We start from the raw sequence: 21,244 nt of genomic DNA, 5'->3' as shown, positions 1-21,244 counted from the left end.
CTTCTGGGGACAGACCTGTGTCCCCTGGACCAGGCAGGAGGACGCTAGGTGAGAGTGGGCTGTCATTCACACTCCTCTAGGTTCTTATTCCGCATCGCTTGATCTGCAGCCCAGGGATCCTTTCTGTTCCACCTTTTGGAGGTCCCTGTGCTTGGTTTCTGCGTGGGGACACCCTTGGAGGCTAGGATTGCATCACAGGGTTTTACAGAATGGGTCTCCTGTGTCCTGGGATCTTGGCAGAGGAGCGCTGAGGAGGAGGGTGAAAGCGGGCCAGATCTCAGAGCAAGGGCCCCCAAGGGCAGGATGGGGGCACCCTTGGAGATGGTTCTGTTTTCCTTTACCCTGTGTTTATGTGGTGGAACCTTCTGGAAAATAATCTGAAGGCTCTAAGATGAGATCTGATCTCCCCTACCAATCACCCTTAGAATTTTGATCCCACATCTGGAGAACTGTATTTTCAGTGGGAGGCACCCTGGGGTCAAAGGTGAGTCACCCAAACTCTGGGCAGACCAGGACCCCAGTTTCCTGCAGACCACGGTTACTTGGAAACATTTGTGGCAAGTGGCTTTGTATTTATTCTTCCACCTGACATCCCCTTCTCATCCTTCAAGAGAGGAATTCATCAGTGGAAAGTTCCCCTGAAGTGGTAATTTTCCTAAATGACTTACTGATGGTGCTGCATACAGACGCATAGGCCAGAGGTGGTGGCTGTGTGTGCATTAGTTTCCGTGTCCCGGCTCCTGTCCCTGGGCCTGAGAGTCCTTGCCTTTGCCCGGGGAGTCCCTTCCTCTGCCTTCCCCGTCACCCCAGTCTAATGGAAACACTTCTCCATCACCGTCTCCTGTGCAGAAGCAGCACGGCTCTGAGGCTCCCGGCAGAAAGCCTTCTTTCCAGAAGGCTCCCAGGCCTGGTGACTGCCAGGAGGCCTTCTCCCACCCAGCTAATTAGAGCCTTTTCCCTAAGCTGCACTTGAGCCCTTCAGCTGTTGTTCTCTGTGATAATGGACTTGGATAAGAGGTCACAGCTTCTCCCACTTCCTGCTCTCCTCAAGTTGGGGGTGGGCGGGCTCACCTCCTTCTGTGGGGCTCCCGCCTGCCAGACGTGGGGATGGACCCCAGGCTGGGCAGCAGTGGTGCATGCCCCAGGTCACAAGGCCAGGGCCAGCTCCCTTCAGGGCCCCTTCCCCACCTTCGCTGGGCTTCGGCACCGTCTGCTGCATCACCAGTGAGTGTCATTAGCATCACGGTGATAAAATGGCAGAGTGTAAATGTTAATAAGGTCTGATGCTTCGCCGGCTTCCGAGTGGCAGATTGGAAATGGCCCCATCGTCTTACCTCCAAGGAGCGGCTTTTAATTCTGCTCCCTGAGCATCCACTTGGGCATGGAAAGCTACCTGCCCCGCCCTCCCAGGCTGCCGCCACTTCCCACTACCCGGTGCCTTTTACAAAGAGGGTCCAGATTTCCCACAGACCAGTTTTCCAACACAGGGTTTATTTTATTTTACTTTAAGTAGAAACGCTTTCCCTGCTGTCCACAGAGAAGACCAGGGGGACCGGAGCTGCAGGCACCCTCCTCTCTCCCCGTCACCCTCCTCTCTCCCCGTCGCCCTCCCCTCCCCCGGCCTTCCCTCCCACCCTTTCTGGCCATGCACCTTCCCTCCCTGGTGCAGGACACTCTCCTGAGCAGGATGTCCTGGCAGCCACCAGCTCTTGTCCCCCAGCCTTCCCCTTCCATGTACCATGAAAGCGTGGCTGATGGACGATGTCCTGATTAACCCTTTCCTCTGAGCCCTTCAGAAAGACTGTCCTCTCCACCACGCGTCCCTTCCTCCCTGTGTCCTTCCTTCCCATAACAGGGCTTGTCTGGTGTTCCTTTTGATCCTAATTTTGCTGCCATCTCCAGTGGATCCGTGCTTGTGGCCAGTGCAGCGCTGGGCCACAACGCCACTCTCCTTGCCTGCCCAAGAGAGCAGAGTGGGCACATGGGGACCTTAAAGTGACCCCTGGGCCTTGCTCAGAAAGGACAGCAGTGTCTGGAGATAAGAGTGGGTGGTGGCAGGGAGGCAGGGCCTGGGCCTCCTCTCCCACTGCGGGCGCTCAGCACTTGCCCACAGTGCCACATTTGGACCCCAGGAGCCTCCACCAGGGTGGGGTGCACCTGGGTTGGGAGGGAGCACACCGCCATCCTCCACTGCTGCTGTCCCTCACTGCTGTCCCCCACCCAGGCCGTCTTCACTCTCCTGCTCGGACCTTTCACCTTCTTTGACGTCCAGAAGACCAAGTACCTGCAGATCCTGACCTCGCTCATGAGATGGATCGGTGAGTCTGAGAAACCTCTCCATTCTCTGCCCTTCTCCCCTTGTCCCTCCCTCCGCCTCCCCGGAGAGGCTGGGAAAGCTCCCAGCCGTGACTGGAACGTGGAGGTGGCCTCCATTAACTCAGCCTGCCTGGTCCTCTGACCTTTCCAGAAGGGCGAGGAGGAGGCATGTGCTCAGGTGGGGAAATTTAGTACCAAAAAAGAAAAGTGATTTTTTCCGAGATCAGGTTGTGTGACTGGACCTGGGCTAGGGCCCAGACTACATGTGTGTGACCAGCCTCCTTCCCAGAACCGTGTCCAGTTCTGACTGACCCATAGGCTGGCAGTGGGCTGCCAACGCCCAGGTCAGGCTGTGCCCACTGCAGGGTCAGTAGAATCACCACCCTCCTCGTGGGTACGCCCCACGCACTCTGCCTCAGAGTCCTGGACCACAGGGCGTGAAATGACGTGCCTTCCACCATGGGTTCTAACCAACTGGTGCCTTGTGAGTAAGAGCTGAGCAGGGGTCTCCTCCCCCACACCAGGCTGGCAGCTGGGAGCTTGTTGCTTCCACCAGGCGCTCCCACCCTCCCCAGGGAAGGGGCTGCGATGCAGCTGGCTCAGGGCAGGCGTGGGCTCCTGCTGCCCCCAGCCTTGCTCTGGGCAGCTGTTGGACACTCGTTTTGCTCTATTTAAAAGCAAAGAAAGCCAGGCATGGTGGCTCATGTGCAAGCCAGCCCTCTGGAGGTTAAGGGAAGATGGTTTGAGACCAGCTAAGGCAACAAAACCCTGACTCAAGGAAGGGGAGAAAAAAGGATAAAGGCATTAAAGAATAAACAACGAAAGCAAAGAAGGCCATTGCTGTTCAGATAGAGGTCCGGGACCGCGGGTCTGCCTGGTCCCCAGGGGCTGCCCTGGCCCAGGCATGGAGGTTCCAGAGGGACCCTCCACCTGTCCTTCCCTACCATCTTTCCCAGCCCCTCTGTCACCACGTCCCCCGCTTCCCTCCATCAGAACTCAGGTGCATGTTCCCTGATTCTATGCCAGGACCCAGCGATGGGTGATGATGCTCTGAGGAGTTTATACCCAAGTGACTTCCAGAAATTCTGGCCTCTGTGGTCTCCCTGTGCCCCCATCTCAGTGGGAGGAGCAAGCGCACAGGCGCCCCGGTGCCCCCTTCCAAAGCAGGCTCCAACGGGGGAACAGGCAGCCTCCCGGCCAGGAGTTGGTGATCATGGAAGGCTCCCGCTCCGCGCGGAGGGACCCAGGGCAGTGCCGGCAGTTCCTCCTGGACTCTGGTCGAACCCTCCAGCCTTCACCTTCTTCCCACTCTTGGTCTGTCCTTGTGAGGACTGAGAGCAAGACAGGCCAGTTCTGAGGCTCTACAGGAACGTGCCGTTCTGGTGTGAGCGTTCGGCCTCTGTCATCCTTCATCATCCCGTCCATCCCAGGCCAGGAGGACTTCCTGGCGTCCCACCTGTGAGGTCTAGCTCACCTCACCACTGGGCTGTGGGTCTCCAGTTTCATCTCCAGGCTCTGGAGCCGTGGGTGGACATGACCACCTGGGTCACAGCAGGAGACAAGAACTTGGAGCACAAGGTTTTGTGAGCTCCTGGACAGACCACGTGGGGACACCACCCCTGCAGGGCTTGTATCCAGAAGTCAGGGTCAGCAGGGACCCCACACACAGGCCGCCCACCCTTTCCTGTTACTTTGCTTATGTGAAGCACTTGAAAGCCCTGGAGGTCCCCAGGAGTCTCCTCAGCAGGATTTGGAGGATGCTCTCCCTCTTTACCTCCCTGCTGTATTCTGTTGTCCCAGCTCTTTCACTACCTGCAGACAAGTCTGCAGCCCAGAAGTGACTCCTGCCCAATGTACCTGATGGTCCTTGACCTGTGTGCTGGCCCAAAAGCTGAGCTCTCTTCCCATGTCCTGGGGGACAGGAGCAAGGGGCAGAGGTAGAGGGGCTGCACATGCTCCCACTGATATGATGGATTCCCCTGTTAGCCCATAGGGGACAAACACCCAGATGACGACAGCCAGCAGCTTCTGCAGCACCCGGCACCCTCTGTCTGGGTAGCAATACGTTCACCTAAAGAGGGGAGCTTGTGCTGGGCATGTGACACACACCTGTAATCCCAGCCACCTGGGAGACTGAGGCAGGAGAATCACAAGGTCAAGGCCAGCCTCAGCAACATAATGAGACCGTCTCAAAGTAAAAAGGACTTGGTGTGGCTCAGTGGTAAAGCACCTAAGGGTTCAATCCCTAGTACCCCCAAAAATAAATAAGAGGCTCAACTCATGCCCAGATTTGGGTCAGAGGAGCACCAAGCTCCTGTTGCCCGCAGGCCCAGGGTCCCGGCAGACGCCTTGCTCGCTTTGCATTCCCCCTCCCCAGAATCTAGCTCAGGAGTGGAATCAGCTCTGGGCTTGAGAAACAGACTGCTGTTCGCCCGGTGGTGGGCCACCCTGTCCTCTCGTGGAGCCGTTTGCCTCCTCTGCACCCACAGGGCACCAGCCCCTGCAGTTAACCCCAGGCCCTGGCTGCAGTGTCACCGCAGCCTCTGACTCCACAGGCTCTTCTGTGACAAGGCCCCGCCTCACCAGCACCCTGGGGCTCCTGGGGCCTCAGAGGCAGCCCCTGCTGTGCTGCAGAGCCAGCGGCAGCCTGAGACCAGCATCACCGGGAGCCTGAGCAGGGACCAGCTTGTGAAGGTCACGGGCACTTGTCTTTTGGTGGTGACACAGCTGTCTTGACACGCTGTCTTTGCAGCCGTTTGCCTCTTTTCTCCCTTTGATCTGAGAGATAATCAAGTGTCAGGAGTCTCCCGGGCGAGCTGCTGTGGGCGACAGCACAGGCCGTCACTTTTCTCCATGAGAGACTCAGACCCTTGGGCTTGAAAAGCAGACCTGTCATTGACACAGAGCCTGTCCAGGAAAAAGCAGGATGTCCAGGGAAGTGAACCAGGCCTAGCGAGCCAGGCTTTGTGTCCCTCTGGGACAGTGGGCACCTGGGCATTTCTCTTCTTAGCCTAGGTACAGGTTATTTCCTCCTCCTAACCCCAGCCACAGCAAGCCAGGAGAGGAGTGAGGGAACAGAGGCCATGGAATCCCCCGCAGCCACCAAGCAACACCAACTGTTGGTGGGAAGGCCCCCCAGTCTGCCTGCTGGACCTTCACAGGCCTGCTAGGAACAGGGACTGGACCCACTGAGGGAGTCTCTCCTCTGGGCCAAGTTCACCTCTAGAGATCTTTCCAGAAGATGCTACAGGCAGTGGTCTCTGAAGCCCCGTTTGTCCTCTCAATTCTTGGCCGCGTCCTCTGCCCTGGACTTCCTTTCTGTTCTGCCTCTGAAAAGCAGCTGTGTGGCCCATCCCCGGACACAATCCCCCCGATGCTCGCCCCCTGCCGCGCACTCCCCTCCTCTCCCCTCTCCCTAGATTAGGGACAGGCCTTTCCAAGCGCCGTGGGGAGCTTGGGGTGGCAATAAGCTGGCGTGGCTTCCAAGAAAACAAAAGGGGAAGAATGAGCACCCAAGGGACCAGAAAATCATGAATAAATGTGCTGAGCCGGAAGCTTTCTCGTGCTTAATTAGGAATTTGTTCTGCCATCTGTTGAAATGAGGCCAGGGGAGATCACAGGCCCTCGCGCTTTGCTGAGGATCCTCGGGCCGATTCCTCCGAGGCCTTTGGCCCTGCCCTTCCCCAGCTCCTTGGCCCCAGAAGCTCTCTTGCTGTGCCTGAGTGGGACTTAAAGAGTTAAATGACCTTGCCCAATAGCTACCTGCCCAGGGGAAATGAAAGAATATGGACGACAAGCGCCAAAGCTGGTTCATTCTCAGTGTGCCACAAATAAGTTCCGGGGACACCAGAGTGGTCGGCGTGGGATCCCTGGATTGCAAATGCCTCTCAGTTCACGTGTGCAGGGAGGGTCTCAGTGTGCTGTCCCAGCAAGTGAGACTTGTTCAGGCCTTGGGAGACCATCAGGCCAGCACCCCCTGCTCTTGCAGCCTGCTTCCCCAGGCAGCTGCTCCAGATCAGCCAAGGGGCCTGAGCACAGGCCCGGGCTCTGGCCACTGCTTTGCTCTGAGTGCTGCACCTACCGGTTGTCACACTGCACTCCTCACCTGTTCCCTTTGCGGTGGGTCAGACAGTGTCTGCGCCCACCGTGCACAGAAGACCGAGCGCCTCCGCCAGGCTCCGTGTCTGCCATGCAGCGAGGACTCCTCCGAGGGGCCGAGAAGATGCAGCGGGATCGTGTAGGAAGTGCTTATCAGCCCCGGGCCTGGCACCTGGACGGCGTTCAGACGCGAGCCACGGTGATTAGCATCAGTCTTGTTGTCATCTCAGCCAGCTTTCTCATCTGAGAAATTAATCTCCTCAGGGGACAGCCATGAGTTCAGGGACATGACCTCAGCCGGGTCCAGAAGGAGCTGCAGTGCTTAGTGACCAAGCTGTGTCCACGGTGGGATCTGTAGGGCTTCTCCCCGCACCACAGGTGTGGTCCCCTGGTGCAGTGGAGAGGGGACCCTCCCTGCACCCTGGGCCTCCACCACCACCACCTTCAGGGAAGCCCAGCCTGAGAGCAACGAGAAACAGGCCGTTCCCCTAGTGGGGAGATAGGGGTTCCTCTGCCATCAGCAGCAGGTGGACCAGGGACCCTGGGGAGGGGGAGCCATGGCCTTCGAGCCTGAGCCCTCAGCACCTGGACTCACACCTATTGGTGACCCCCACCCTGCACACCCAGCGCTGCCCAGCAGGGAGCTCTGGGGCTGGAAGGGGCCAGTGGCATGATTATTTCAGTCCCCTTGCCTGCTCCCCCAAGCAGATGTCTCGCACAAGGGGACACGAACAGCTGGTCAGCTCAGGGCGTCCCACTTGGCATTATTAAAACCATTCTTTCTAATAAAGGTCGCTCTGGAGCGCGGCGCCCGCTCAGGCCGGGCTGTCGAGGACCCAGGACTCCCTCCCCTCTGCTTGTGGATTCAGAGCAGATGCTCACGGCCTTCCGCCTTTGAGTTCCCCTCAAAGTGGGTCAGACGCCGTCCTCTCCCGCAGCCGTGGAGGAGCTGAGTCTGCCGTGTGAAGTTGCTCGCCCTGATCTCCCCACCACCCCCAACAAGTGCCCCAGATTTGTTTTCCAAGCCAGAGGGAGGGCTGGGCCTCTGGTGGTGGCAGGCAAGGCAGATCCCCAAGAGGAGACCCACCTGCGAACGGGGCTTTCTGCTTTTCACCGGTTCCCTTGTTCGTAACTGGACCCCAAGGGGTGGGCGGCGTCTTCCCTCAGGATTGCTCCTCTCTGTCACCAGCAGCAGCCAGGGGTCTCGTGAGCCTGGGCCATCTGTTGCCCACAGCTGCCAACTGGCATTTGAGTTCTTTTATGGCCATTCAACTAGTCCTTCTCGGGGGTCTGGAAAGACCCTGCCTTCCAGCACTGTGGCGGCACATTCCTGTCCCCTGTCCCCTTCCCTCTCCCCTCATGCAGCCAGCCCTCCTGTGTCAGCACCAGCTTGCCTGCCCGCCTTTGGGTTCCTCTTCGGTGCTCTCTGGGGCTGTCCAGGGTCCAGCTTTCCCTATTCCACAGCCACTGGAGAGAATCCAGAAGAGCCCTTTGCATGTGTTTCATTTGGTCATAATTTTATTCTTGGTTTTCTAGAAATTCTCTGCAAACCCAGAGGTCCGTTTGTAGGAAAGGGACCCAGGGTCTCTGTCCTACGGCTGTTAGGATAGAGTGGACGTGTAGTTAGCCGTTGCTGGGGAGCAGCTGTCCATGTCCGCCAGCCACAGTGGGGACTCACCTGAGCATCCTGCAGGCCACTGGAGGCCTTTGCTTTCAGCTGGGTCTCGTCTGAGCAGCGCTCACTGGCAGCAGCTCTGATCTGCGTGTGGCCCAGATGTCTGTGGGTCCGGCCACCAGACAAGAACTCCCGCGGCCGACCTGGCAGTGGTACAGGCATGGCCTCTGTGCAGGAAGGAGCCTCACACGGCCGGCCGGCCTCTGCCCTGCTGCAGTCTGGCAGCCATCTGCACCTGCAGAGCGAGTGGGAGCCACAGCAGCCCAGTGCTCCAGCACTTGTGTCCGGCCAGGGGACCCAAGTGTCCTTGTCCTGATGTGGCCTCCTCCTCTTCTTCTCTCTCCTCTCTTCTTCCTATTCTCTCTGCATCTTGCTGGCTGCTCAGGAGGAAAGGACCCAGTGGCCTTCAGGGGAGGACAGCGGTGCCTAGGTTTGTCATGTCCCATCAGCAGAGGCCCCTGCCCTGCCTTTCCCTGCTCAGGCGTTGGGAGTGGAAAGCGGAGGCCCTGCAGCCAGGGCCAGGTGCCCCCTACGTGCCCCAGGGGTGGGGAGGGCTAAAGGATGCCAAGGCCAGGACTCGACTTCCTGCTGCAGCCTTGGTTGCTCCAAGACTCACTGCCCACCTGCCTCGCTGCCACCCCTCCTGCCACAGTAGAGGAAGAATGCTCCAAGTCCTCACGGAGGACCACCGACCAAGGGCAGATCCCAGTCCCGTGAAGTGGATGGTTGCAGCGCCCTTCTCTCCAGCTTCCGGAATAAGGAGGAAAGCTCAGGGACCAGCTCAGCATGGGAAAGAGCCAGAGTGGCTTTGAATTCCCTCCTTTCAGCAGAAATCAGAGTGAGTCTGGGGCGAGTTGTTACAGGCAAGGCCAGCATAGAATGTCACGCAGGCCCCAGGGAGCAATCCGACGTAGGACCCAGAAGCACATCTCTGTGGGGCCAGAGAGAACTTCCAGGGGGACAAGAATGGTCTGTCCTCTTAGGGCTCACAGAGGAGACCGGTGGCCTGTGCCCAGGTAGAATGGCGATGGCCAGGAAGGATGGACCCACTTGGGCACCAGAGAGACACACACCCAGATGACAGTGCGGGATACTTGGCTTTGTGTGGCCTTAGGGATGCTGGTCAGGTCAAGAGGAGAAACCTGGATCGCTCTGGCTCATGCAGCAGGTCTGAGCAGCCTGTCTGGGGCCCTGCTTGCCACCACCCCATCCCTGACCCCCAAACCCTGAAGGATTAGCTGACCCTGGTGCCAGTGACCAGCGTCCTCGGGACTGTTCTGACAGTGGCTCCACCTGACTGAGCAGGTGGGATCACCAGTACAATCCCAGTCCCCTTCTTAGACAAGGAGAAATGGGGGAGGACTCGGCGCTGACAAGGTGTCCCTGCCTCTGGGACCTGGGCCTCAGCGGGAGGTAAGGCTCTGCCGTAACAGAGGGACTCCCACATTTGAGCAGTGGCTGTGGGCCTGGCTCTGCCCGCACCGGCTCCCCTCCTCTCCTCAGCACCCCACAGTCACCTCCGCTTTTAAAGGCAAGGAAACAGTCCACCCGAGGCTGCACGGTGCGGTGGCAGCGGCAGGAGTTGACCCAGCATAACTTGAAAAACAGCCTCCTCCCCTCTGGCAAAGCTTTCCAAGATATGCAGCCTCCTGGGGATCACTCACACCTCCACCTGCCGGCTCCTGTCTCTTCCTGTCCCCTCTGAATGTGGCTCTCCTTTTGCAGTTGGTCTGTCTGGTTACCTAAGGAGCAGACGCCCAGCCACGCGCTCCTGTGTAGGGCTGCTCGGTGTTCTCAGCTCCCAGCCCTCCTGATGACCCAGCTGCAGGCAAGGCCGCCCCTGGCCTGCACCCCATGAGGGCAATATGGCCATGAAGGACGAAACCAGCGTCAAGTCTCCCCCAGACCCAGAGCCAGCCCCTGCCAGGGGCACCAGTGCCAGATCTGGTGACGGCCACACACTGGCCATTTGTTATCATTAGCCCTGGCATGTTGACTCTCTGCTTGGAGAAGAAAGGGCTATCCCTCTGACAGTCGCCTTGATGGATGGCCTCCTCCTTGCCTGCGCAGAGCCGGAGTGGGAGCCATGAGCAGAACTTGGAGAAGAGCCCAGTGTCTGGGGCGGTCCAGGCTGGGGCCTGCCCGAGCCTCAGGAGCATCTGGGGTTGGAATCAGAGGTCAGAGGGTTGAGGGGGCTGCTATCCAGGAAGTAGCTGGCAGGGAAAAGCACAGCAGCACCAGCTTTGGGAAGGCTTGTGGCCACGGGCACTGGGAGGAAGTTGGTTGGGTTCATCCCTGGCTCTTAGGGTCACGGCTCCAAGTATTTGTGCAGAGTTGGGCACTGAGGGGTTAAAGGCAGAGGGCTAGAGCATGTGGACCTGTGTCCCCCTTTCCCACCCCAGGTGTGTTCCTTAGCACCCCCAGGCCGGCTGAGTAGGGGAGCAGGCTGGCCGGGGTCGGGGTTGTTAGGCAGAGCCCCCCAGGTTCCCGAGAGGTTCTGCTCCAGCACGCGTCCCAAGCCCAGCCACCCCCCCCCCCACCGTCACAGCTGCAGGAGCTCAGAACTTACTTGTCCCTTGGCTTTTCAAGCAGGATCAGTGCAATATCATACCCCCACCCCAGATTCTCAGCGTTCCCATGCAAATAAGGCAGGTGACAGAGTTGGAGTTAGGAAACCTCGGCTGAAAATGGGGGCCGAAGGTGGAAGTCTCAGATTCCCAAAGGATCATGCTTCACAGCTGCACAGCCGCACCCAGCACGGGCAGAACCCCGGGCACAGGAGACGCCCGCTGTCCAGCAGAAGGTGTCTCTGTCCACCTGGGAAAGTTTTAGATTTTCGGTAGCCACTTTAAAATGTCATCAGAGCTGGGCACAGTGGTGTACAGGTGTGATCCCAGCAACTTGAGAGGTTGAGGCAGGAGGATCATGAGTTCAAGTCCAACCTGGGCAACTTAGTGAAACCCTGCCTCAAAATAAAAAATAAATTAGTAAGTATATATGCATATAATCAATTTTGATAATATGCTTAACATACCAAAACTCTTTCAGCTTGTAATCAGTATGAAACAAGTGCTACCGATTTTTGTTTTGTTTTGTAATGGGGTCTCACTAGTTACTTAGGCTGAAGCTCGGGTGAGCTTGTTGGATTCCCAAAAGTGAGCACCCACACCCTGGACTCCCCAACATCAGACACTTTCTCATCCCCTATCTGGCCCCACAAGTCCACTATGAGGCCTCACCCATTGGTGGCTTCACCTGTCAGCAAGGTTCTGTTCTTCCCTAGCCCCAGGGTGAGTCCCAGGAGGGTAGACTGCTCAGAAAGGGAGGGTTCTAGAGAGACGTGGGTGTTTGTTTATTCTCAGTCTCTTAACAGTCAGCATCACCTTTGCCCTTTGGCAGCTGTTCAGAAGGATGTTGGCTGTCCTGTCCTCTCTGCCAAGGAGAGAGACTCTGAGGACAGACCGCCAGGCAGCTCCCACAGAAACTTCTTCTTTATTTTTTATGTTTTTGGGTACTGGGGATTGAACCCAGGGGTGTTCTACACTGAACTCTACCCCCAGCCCTTTTTATTTTTTTATTTTCAGATGGGGCCTTGCTGAGTTGCTGAGGCTGGCCTCAAAATTGTGATCCTCCTGCCTCAGCCTCCCGGGTCACTGGGATTAGTGGCAGGACTGCAGCACTTCTCTTTTGACAGTTTTTGTTGACTTGTTGACTGCTGTGAGAAGGCACACGGATGTGAAACTGGCCACCACAGTAGAGGGTGCCAGCACGCCATGAGTGCACACTGATGTTAACGTGAACCCACCAACCTCTCCTCGGCTCACCCTGACGCCCGTAGACTGGACGCGCTTCTGCGGGGGCACAGAAGCCACCCAGGTCTGCAGGCAGGCAGGGCAGCTTTTATGAATTTTGCCTTTACCCTAACCTCCCTGGAAAGGGAAGGAGCTGCCTTCTCCACGCTGGCTGCTCAGGCTCAGGATCTGTGCCTGTTTTTGTCTCGGTTCCCGAGATAATGACTTGCCTGCTGCGCCTGCCTTTCTCCCTGCCTCCTGAGGAGCTGGGGGCGGGGTGTGGTGAGGCTGTGCCTCAAGGTGAATCAATGAGGCGAGGCCAGCCTGTAGGACTTAGGTGGCTGTCAGAAGCCTGCGTGCACGCCGCGTCAGGCGGAGTCGGGCTGGGAGCCTGGAAACCTGAGTCCTTGTCACTTCCCTGCAAGGAGCGCCTCCTCTCCTAGGCCCAGTGTGAGACTGGACTGTGGCAGTCACAGCCCAGTGGTCTTCGCAGTCCCTTCTGGTGCCTGGCTCCCCTCTAAGACCCACCAGGTGGCCTTCTACCCTTGCACTGGACACTTCCCACCACGGGTGTCATCCTGGTCCCCAGCCCCTGTGACCAGCGTCCAGTCCTTCTGTTGTAATGGTCTCCTATACCTTCCACCTGTCGGTGTCCTGTGCCCCCCTCAGGTGACCAGCGTAGTGCTGACACTCGGCAGACGCTAATACATCTTCGTGGAGGCCGGGCGCCGTCCTGCCTGAGCCTGGGGTTGCATAAAACCTGCACGGTTGTTTCTTTGTGGTATGCAGAGTCTCCTGCCCCTCATCACCTCCCGACAGTCCTCATGTGACGTGGCGTCAGGTCCTCACTGCCTCCTCCCCTCGGAGTCCTCCCCGGCTCCCCGATGCTTCTCCTCACCCCGCGCAGTGTGATTTCTGGTGCAGAATGCTCTGCACTTAGCCTGTGAGAGGGCAGACAGCCAGTGGGACTGGCCCTGGCCCTGGGGCACTGTAGGCCCTGCCCAGGGCAAATCCCTGCTTGTGTGCTGGGGGAGTGCTGGAGGTCTGGGTGTCCCTCACTGCTCGGTCTCACTGCCACATCCTCCCATGCCTCCCACGCCGTCTCCGAGGTGGGCATAAGCTGGCGTGGCCTGGGTGGCCAAGGCCTGGGCACCGGAGTGCGCACTGAGGGCCGCGCTCCCCGCTGCACCTCCTGGCCGCCTGTCGCTCACGCCTGTCATGCCTGTTCACTCTGATTTATGAGCAGATCTAATGAGTTTTCGGAGCAGCTGTCTCTGGGGACGGGCCATCTATCCAGGAGGTAGCCGTGGAACTCTGCTCTTCCAGCCACCGCAGGGGGCGGAGGGGAGGACGAAGAGGTGTGGTCCCGGGGCAGGGGCAGGCTTAGGCCTGTGCCCCATCTCCGAGCCCTGGCCTCGCTTCCTTCCCTTCTTGCTTCTGTCTGCTGGAGCCCAGAGTTGGGGTCACGCAGGTTTCTTTTAAACTTGCCTGTCCGGAGGCCAAGCCAGAAAGTGTCCCTTCCCTCCCCACTCCCAAGAGACAGCCGGTGCTGCCCATGTGTCCTCATGGTGGTGGGCGCTGAGGGGCCTGCCTGTCCTGGGGTTGCCTGGGGCTCGCCCTCAGGCCTGGATGGCCACTTCCTCAGGCACATGCTCTGACCTGACCTGTCCGTGTGCCGGTGTGGCAGTGTACACCCTTCACTGTACCCACTGGGCTGAGCCCAAGGGCAAGATGGGGCCCGCTGACACTGCTCCAGGGCCCAGGTCAGTGCACAGCACTGGGTGGACAGAGCCGCCTCTGCTTGGACCTGGGTGCCCCGGTCTGTCCTCCCAGCACCGGCGGCACTACCGTGCTACCTGGCAGAGCAAGGGGACCTTGGGACAGAAAGAACTGTGCAGGGCGAGACTGACAGGACGGAGGGAGGAGAAGACCACACAGCCTGTGGACGAGCCTGCTGTGCCCCAGTGCTCACGAGGAGCCGCCACTCCGTGCAGCGGACACTGTCTAACACTCCTGGAATCACCTCACGAGAGCTTCAGGCGTCGGCTTTTCACTCCTGGATACAGACGACATCAAGCCCTCAGTGATAGATTTGGTTTTTGGAAGTAGACGTTTTGATGAAGATCAAGAGAACCAGATGGGTGACTAGTGTAGGTAGGATCTTTATTAAAAGACTCTGATACGTCTTCTTATCGCCTGTAACCACAACTTTGCAGATGTCCTAGAAGTTCTAGAAACATCCCACATCATCACTGACGTAAAGGTACAAACCCCCTTTTCCAAGATGTCTGCTCTGAAGACCCCTGTCCCTGGGTGTGCGTCAAGGGTGGGCGTGTGCACAGGGGTGCCTCCTCAGGCAACCTCGCTGTTCTGGAAACAACTTCATGACGTGCTTTGTTCCTGAGAAGGAGAGCCCCCAGTCGGGCTGTCCAGACAGCCTTCCTGAATAAGTGAGCCACTTTCCACCCACATCTCCTCCAGCTTCTTAGAGATTTGGGGCTGGGCAGGAAGGTATGCAGAGAAGCCCAGCCAGCACCTGGGCCAGAGAGCACTAACAGAGGCCCACGTTGGACAGCTAGCATCTGCCCTCTTGCTGCCAGGACCTGGGGGCCATGGCCAAGGTCAAGGAACAGACAGAGGATTTCTCTTGGCAAATTCATAGGCTTGGCCAGGGCCTGGGCAGGTCCTGGTCACAGGTGGCACCCTGAACAGTAGTGGCAGGCAGGATTGGAATCTCGCCGCCCCTTGACCCTGGCCTACCACACTACCCACAGCGGCACAGCTGTCTGCTGCAGCCTCCTGTGGCCTTGGCCCCAGCTGCACCCCACCCTGCCCTGCCAGCCTGCTGCAGGCCCCCCACACCCTGCCCTAGTGCACCTGGAGAAGGTCTTCCTTACAGACGTCTGCCATTCACACCCCTCCTGCGCCCACCCAGGGAGTTTCTGGGATGAGCCAGACTGCCTGGGCCAAGACTTGAGGGAAGAACTAGGTCACTGCTTCCCCTTGACTGGCCAGGGCCAGGAAGATTTGTGACACCCTGGAGCGGCAGGCGTGGCGGGACGGAGCGGGAGAGAGGCGGAAACAAATCATCTTCTTTATTGGCAATCTTCACAGCCTGTTCCTCCCCTCCCCTCCGCCACCCCCCGTCCCCGACAGTGTCAGGCAGTTCTGATTAAAGTGATCGACGATTCCATCCCACTCCCCAGTGGCACTGTGTGGGGGGACGCTGGCCCGGCTCCCTGTGGGTCCCAGCAGAACAGTCTCTCCCTGGGGAGGACCCTGAGCCTCTGGTGGGCCTGCCGTCAGGAGGGCCAGGCTCCACGCTGGCCTCTTCTAGCTCAGTCTTGCTTCACGCTCACCCACATCCCCGTGGTTATCTGAGGGAGCTGGCGAGGCTGAGGGTCTGTCAGGTCTGTTCTGAACAGAGACAGCAGGGTTTATAAACTCCAGAATGGAGACAGGGACGCTGGTTGTCTCAGTGTTGTTAAGTAGCTAATGGTGCCAGTTCTAAATGATCCGTAGAGCAAATACAGAAGCCAGAGAGTTGCAGAAAGACCTCGAAGTCCCGTCTCCTCAGAGGGCCAGGAATGCTCTCTGCCAATGGCTCGGTTCTTCCTGAACACTGCTGTGCACAGGTGCTCTGCTCGACACCTCCACAGTGTTCCCATGCCAGAGGACAGGCTGGTGAGCCAGTCTGCGGGTGGAGGGCCTGAGAGGAGGCTGTTCTAGGAGGCTGCTACATGAGGCCAGCCTGGTCTCCATCAGTGACAGAGGCTGGATTGCTCTGGACAGACAGGGCACAGGTTCCCTGCTCCTGCAGCAAACCCTCCATCCACTAACTGCCACCAGGCCAGAGGAACAGAACCGCGAGGCATTTGCCTCCAGCCTTGGTGCCAGCAACTCAGGACTCAGCAGTCCCCGGAATTGCTTCCTGGTGCCTTTTCTTCCCTGGCATGACAACTGGTCCCCTCCCGCCTGCCGCAGGCCCTGGCTCCACCTCTGCACAGGGCTCCCGGCATGCCTACCCTGTTGCTGTCAGCCTAGGAGAGCACTTCCTTCCAAATGCCTGTGCCCCACTACCCTGCTCTCCCTGCTGACTCCCCGGGCACATCATTCAAACCAAGAGAGGGTGAAAGACAGGTGTGCTGACCAGTCTGCTCCCTGCCAGGAAGCCAGGGGCTGGGCCACCCTGCTGACGCCCTGGCTTACCACTGCCCTGGATCCTGCCGAGACACCCCCCACGGGGCAGCAGAACGGTGGGACAGGACAAGAGAGGGACAGGTGGGGCATTCCTAAGTTCAGTAGCTCCAGAACGTGGCTTTGGGGTTGCGTGAATCTGAATGTGCAGGTTCTTTCTTAGGGGCCTCTAGTCCCTCCACAGGCCCCCAGACCACAGAGGTCCCTGGCAGGGCTGTTCCACGCCGCGCTGACTGCCCTCTTGTCTTCCAGCTTTCGCCATCATGATCGTGCTGGCCTTGGTCCGCATCGGAAGGGGGCAAGGAGAGGGGCACCCGCCCCCGGCCAACTTCTCGGGGCTCCGGAACCTGCTCGGGGTGTGTGTCTACTCCTTCATGTGCCAGCATTCCCTGCCGTCCCTCATCACCCCCGTCGCCTCCAAGCGCCACCTTACGCAGCTGGTGTTCCTGGACTACGTGCTGATCCTGGCCTTCTACAGCCTGCTGTCCTTCACCGCCATCTTCTGCTTCCAAGGCGACAGCCTCATGGACATGTACACCCTCAACTTCGCGCGCTGCGACATCGTGGGCCTGGCCGCCGTGCGCTTCTTCCTGGGCCTCTTCCCGGTCTTCACCATCAGCACCAACTTCCCCATCATCGCCGTGACCCTGCGCAACAACTGGAAAACGCTCTTCCACCGCGAGGGCGGCACGTACCCGTGGGTGGTGGACCGCGTGGTCTTCCCCACCATCACCCTGGTGCCGCCTGTGCTGGTGGCCTTCTGCACCCACGACCTGGAGTCCCTGGTGGGCATCACCGGGGCCTACGCGGGCACCGGCATCCAGTTCGTCATCCCTGCCTTCCTGGTGTACCACTGCCGCAAGGACACCCAGCTGGCCTTTGGCTGCGGGACCATCAACAAGCACAGGTCCCCTTTCCGCCACACCTTCTGGGTGGGCTTTGTGCTGCTCTGGGCCTTCTCCTGCTTCTTCTTTGTCACAGCCAACATTGTCCTCAGCGAGACCAAGCTCTGATGGCAGGGCGTGCCGGCTGACAGGAGGGCTGGGCCACCTGCGGAGCAAGATTTAGTTGCCACCCAGGTCTTCGTGGGCAGGCAGGACAGGGACCCTCCGCGCCCAGGACTCCACCCAGTGTGTACCTGGCCTGGCTCACTGGAGCTGCCCCCCGCCCAGGCCTTCCTGCCCCGGGCACCGCGTGGCTGCTCTGGGGTTTCAGGACGCACCCGCTTCACACAGGCTGCCCCCTCAGCTGTGGGAGGCAGGCTCCTCCCCCGTGTGGCGGGGAAACACAGTGCTGGCGCTGCTGCTATTTATACCCGACCCCTGTCCTCTCCTCCGCCCTCCCCGGCCCCTTCCTGCATCTTTGCCTGTCCACCAGCAGCGGCCACCCAAGCCTGGCCCTGCTAACCTGGCCTGCCTGTGGCAGGCAGGACCCAGCTCCCTGCCAGGCCTGAGAGTTGCTAAGCGCCACTCCTAGGGGAGGGCCTGGTGGCTCCAGTGACAAGATTGGGAAGTGCTAATTGGCACCAGGGTCCCCAAACCAGAGCCGTGAGGGCTCCTGCTGTGGCTGCCATCTCTGGGGCACTGTGCCAATGGCACATCCCTTGCCAGGGCACACAGCAGCCTATGAGCTGTTTAAAGTCCTTCGCTCAGGATTCTGGGAAGGGGCTCCTGGCCCCCTGGCTGCCCTCCTGGAACCCTCCGGGTCTCCTGCAGGATAGGGGTTCTGTTGGAGGGTGCTGCCCCCACCACCGCCCCTAGTGGCTTACTGCCCTGGGCATGTGGCTTCGTGGTTCCTGCCCGTGGAAGGTCAGGCCAGCGGGCAGCAGCACAGCCTGCGGCCTTGCTCTGATCCGACACTAAGGGTGCTCCCTCTGGAGTCTGGCCATGGGTGCTCAGCGGTCCCACTCTCCCCGTCCCTGAGTGCTGCAGGGTTGGATGAGACACCTGCCACCATTCCTGTGGACGGAGGCCAGGCTCCCAGCCACCTCCCGCTCAGTCACGCATGCACCGGGCCAGCCACTGTGGAGACACAGGTGACTCTATTGAACTTTGCATTTTCGATGTGCCTTCTGCTTCAGGCCCTGGGGATCCTTCCTGACCCTGGCTTGCCCCCAGCCCTGACCCGGTCCCACCTGTCCTGGAGCGCAGAGCGGCTTGCCGGGGAGCCGCCTCTCTGGGGGACGGGAGCTCCGGCCCCTGCCCCGCCCTCTTGATTTCAGTGCCTTGCTTAGCCCTGTGAGGGCACCTGCGCCACCTGCTCCTCTGTGTGTCTCGCTGTCTCTAAAGTTTGGACGGTACACCCTGGGACCCAGGGCATGTGGGTCTGCAGGCAGCACTGCTCTGCTCCTGGCCCTGACGTCCCTGCCCCTGAGACTCCCTGGGTCGTAAGTGGCCTCGGTCTGCCTTCTCGCCACGGTCACGTGCGGGCAGTTGTCACAGCTATCCCCATAGCCACCATCTTCCATCCATGTGAGAAATAGCTGCTCCGTCCCCACCTGCCACAGTGGCATCTTCCCAGGAGGCCCTGCCCAGGGGTGGACCAAGCCAGCTGGCACCAGGGTGCTGAGGCCAAGTATGAGGAAGAGCCGCCCCCCCCTGTGCTGGGCCCTCCCCGAAGCTGCCTGCTGTTTGCTGAGAACTCAATTAAAACATCTGTACTTACCTTCTCCAATTACACTCCCTCTTGCTTAAGGACAAAGCAAATTAAATCATCCTGCCGCCCCGGGCTCCAAACCAAATTTTGGAAGCAAATTTATTAGCATCATAAAGCCCAGGTTGATTTATGTGACAATCTGGAGCCACACACAGTAGTGGAGTCTGGTGACTACATTCCCCTCCTCCTGTGAGCCCCAGCAGCCCCAGCCCTGGAGGGAATTGACCTGAAGTGATCATGTCACAGATGTCAAGCAGGGACCCTCCCCACTGTCTGGTTTCTTGGCACCTTGGTCTCCACCTGCCACCTGTCTTGTGAAAAATCGGATGAGGTCACCTTCCTCTCCACCACTGGCCTCTGCCACAGATGGCTGGGCGGGTCGGGCCGAGGGATGGAAGACCCTAGCAGCTAGACCTCCCGAGGTAATGCTGCCCGCCACACGCAGCAGGCCCGACCGTGAGCTTTTATATCAACGTGAGAGGCAAGTCAAGTCGTGGCTTCATTCGCAGAGGGGCCCTGTGGGTCACTGGTGGGGAAAACGGGGATGCCAGCTCCGCCTGGCACAAGGTGCAAGTGTCACTGTGGCGGTTTTAAACTCAGCAGCCTCTAGCCGCGTCCAGAGCAGCCCCCAAGGGAAGCCAGGTCAAGGTGGAGAAGACGGTCTTTGCCTCTCCACGCCAAGGTGCCAGGCCCACCTGAGCTCTGGCGCCTGCTGCCAGCCCTCTGACTCTGCCTCACCTGAGGCCTGGGAGGCGGCTGTGGCTTGTAGATGGGCCAGATGGCAGGTGACAGGCGGAGGCACTGCTGAGCTGTGGAAGGTGGCAGTGGGCCCCGGGCCAGGCCCCAGGCCACACATCTGTGCTCGCCACATGGGGCCAGGCGCGGCCCTGGCAACAGGCTGACACCCGAGTGGTGGAAAGCAACCAGGCAACCAGCAGAGGGGAAGTGGCAGCTGTGCCAGGCCCCAGGGGAGCAGAAAGCTGAGACTGCAGCCTGCTTAGGGGTCAGAGGCCCTAGCGAGGCTGACTCATGCCAGGGGCCCCTGGAAAATCTGGCTCCTAGAGCCCCAGAGCCAGAGCTGCCAGAGAGCCCTGCCACTCCTCCCTGGGGCCTGGGGCTGGCAGTGTCAGCCACATCCTGGAGAAAGGGAGACGTGACCTGTATAGAGGGCCTGCTGTGTGCCTGTCACAGTGCTCGGTACTTCTTTGAGCCTCCTCTGTGACGCGGGGTAACTGCCTGTTTGACTGACAGGTGGTGGAAAATAAAGGACTGAGCCCAGTGCCTGGCACAGAAGCGCTCAATAAAGCTGCTGTTCACTGATGCCCAGCTACCTCCCTGTCCCTTGCCAGCCGTGACCACACTCCCAGCCCAAGACCTGGGGCTCATTTCAGACTTCAGACGGCTAATTGGCTTCATGGCCTTCTAAAGAGGCGGCGGCGCCTGATGGCCGTTGCCTGCAGTGCACAGTCAGGAAACGCGTCTTCGGGGTCTAGAGGACTTGGGGGCAGAAAGGGATGGGCTCTGGTTCCCTGATCCCCTGGGAGACTTGGACACCTCCCCTTTCAAAGAGCAAGGCAGACCTGGGACAGCATGCCAACCCTTTTGTGAACTCTGTCCCCCACCCTACCTGGCTCCCCAGAAAAAGCTGGGGTAGATGTGAGCGTTGGGCTAAAGAGCAAGGGAAAAGCAGCGAGGACATCAGCAGGAGGGAACCAGGTCAGACTAAGAATTTCCTACTGCGACTAGTGGCTGGGCCTCTCTCTTCCTGTGTCCCACCAAAGCAGAAAAACAGCATTTGGGTGTGGGGGTCGGTGGGCCCTGGTGTAGGCTCTTTCACATCTAAGGCCTTGCTTCCTCTCCTCCCCGCCCCACCTTGGCTTTCCACCTCCCCCTGGAGAGGCAGGGCACTGCCCCTTTGAGCTGGAAGCCACACACCAGCTCTGAACCACACCCCAGGGATTCGTGTCCCCCACTCCATACATTCCTCGATGTAGCAAGGCAGCCAGGGCCTGACCAGGTGAGCAGGAGTGGCCCCGCCTCCAAGCCAACAGCAGGCTCGGTTCCACATTTGGCTCTTAATTATCTTTCCAGTCTGTGGTTATTAATGATTTGGGGCAGTGAGCAGAGAAAGAAGCCTGCCCCCCCCCCCCGCCACAGTCTCCCCCAGGGCTGCACCAGATCCTGGCTCGGGGAGAATGTGGGGTCCCACCCAGGGAGTAGTAGCCAACAGTTAACCCTCTCACTACTGTGGCTTCAACCAAGGTCAAGCTCCCTTGCAGAGCACCCACCTAGACTCACACTCCTTACCTGTCCGATTCTGGTTCAACCCACCAACATCCACAGGGCAGAGAAGGTGCATTTGACTGTTGTGTATGGGGGTTTAGCCATTCTTGGGATGGTCAGACTCTAGCCACAAATGGAGGTGTAGCCCACCCTACCATCTCAACTGCTTCTATCTCTAAAACCAAACCAAAAGGTCAGTTCTCGTGGCCTCTACCCAGGTCTGTCTTTG

The 21,244-nt window shown here is 59.2% G+C and overlaps 1 protein-coding gene across 2 annotated transcripts in view; it reads left to right on the top strand.

Moving 5' to 3' along the window:
* Positions 1-20,038, top strand: part of Tmem104 (transmembrane protein 104) — a 54,111-nt gene extending 34,073 nt beyond the window's left edge. For both annotated transcript variants that reach the window (XM_047544650.1, XM_047544649.1), the window contains exons 9-10: positions 2,225-2,318; positions 16,330-20,038. In XM_047544650.1, coding sequence (XP_047400606.1) covers positions 2,225-2,318; positions 16,330-17,090 — 855 coding nt within the window. In that variant the 3' untranslated portion in view covers positions 17,091-20,038. The remainder of the gene's footprint in view (positions 1-2,224; positions 2,319-16,329) is intronic.
* Positions 20,039-21,244: the final 1,206 nt, after the last annotated feature.

Source organism: Sciurus carolinensis, chromosome 3 (genome assembly GCF_902686445.1).
Source record: "Sciurus carolinensis chromosome 3, mSciCar1.2, whole genome shotgun sequence".
NCBI lineage: Eukaryota > Metazoa > Chordata > Mammalia > Rodentia > Sciuridae > Sciurus > Sciurus carolinensis.
Note: the sequence above shows the minus strand (reverse complement) of the source record. Positions and strands in the feature narration are given on the sequence as shown.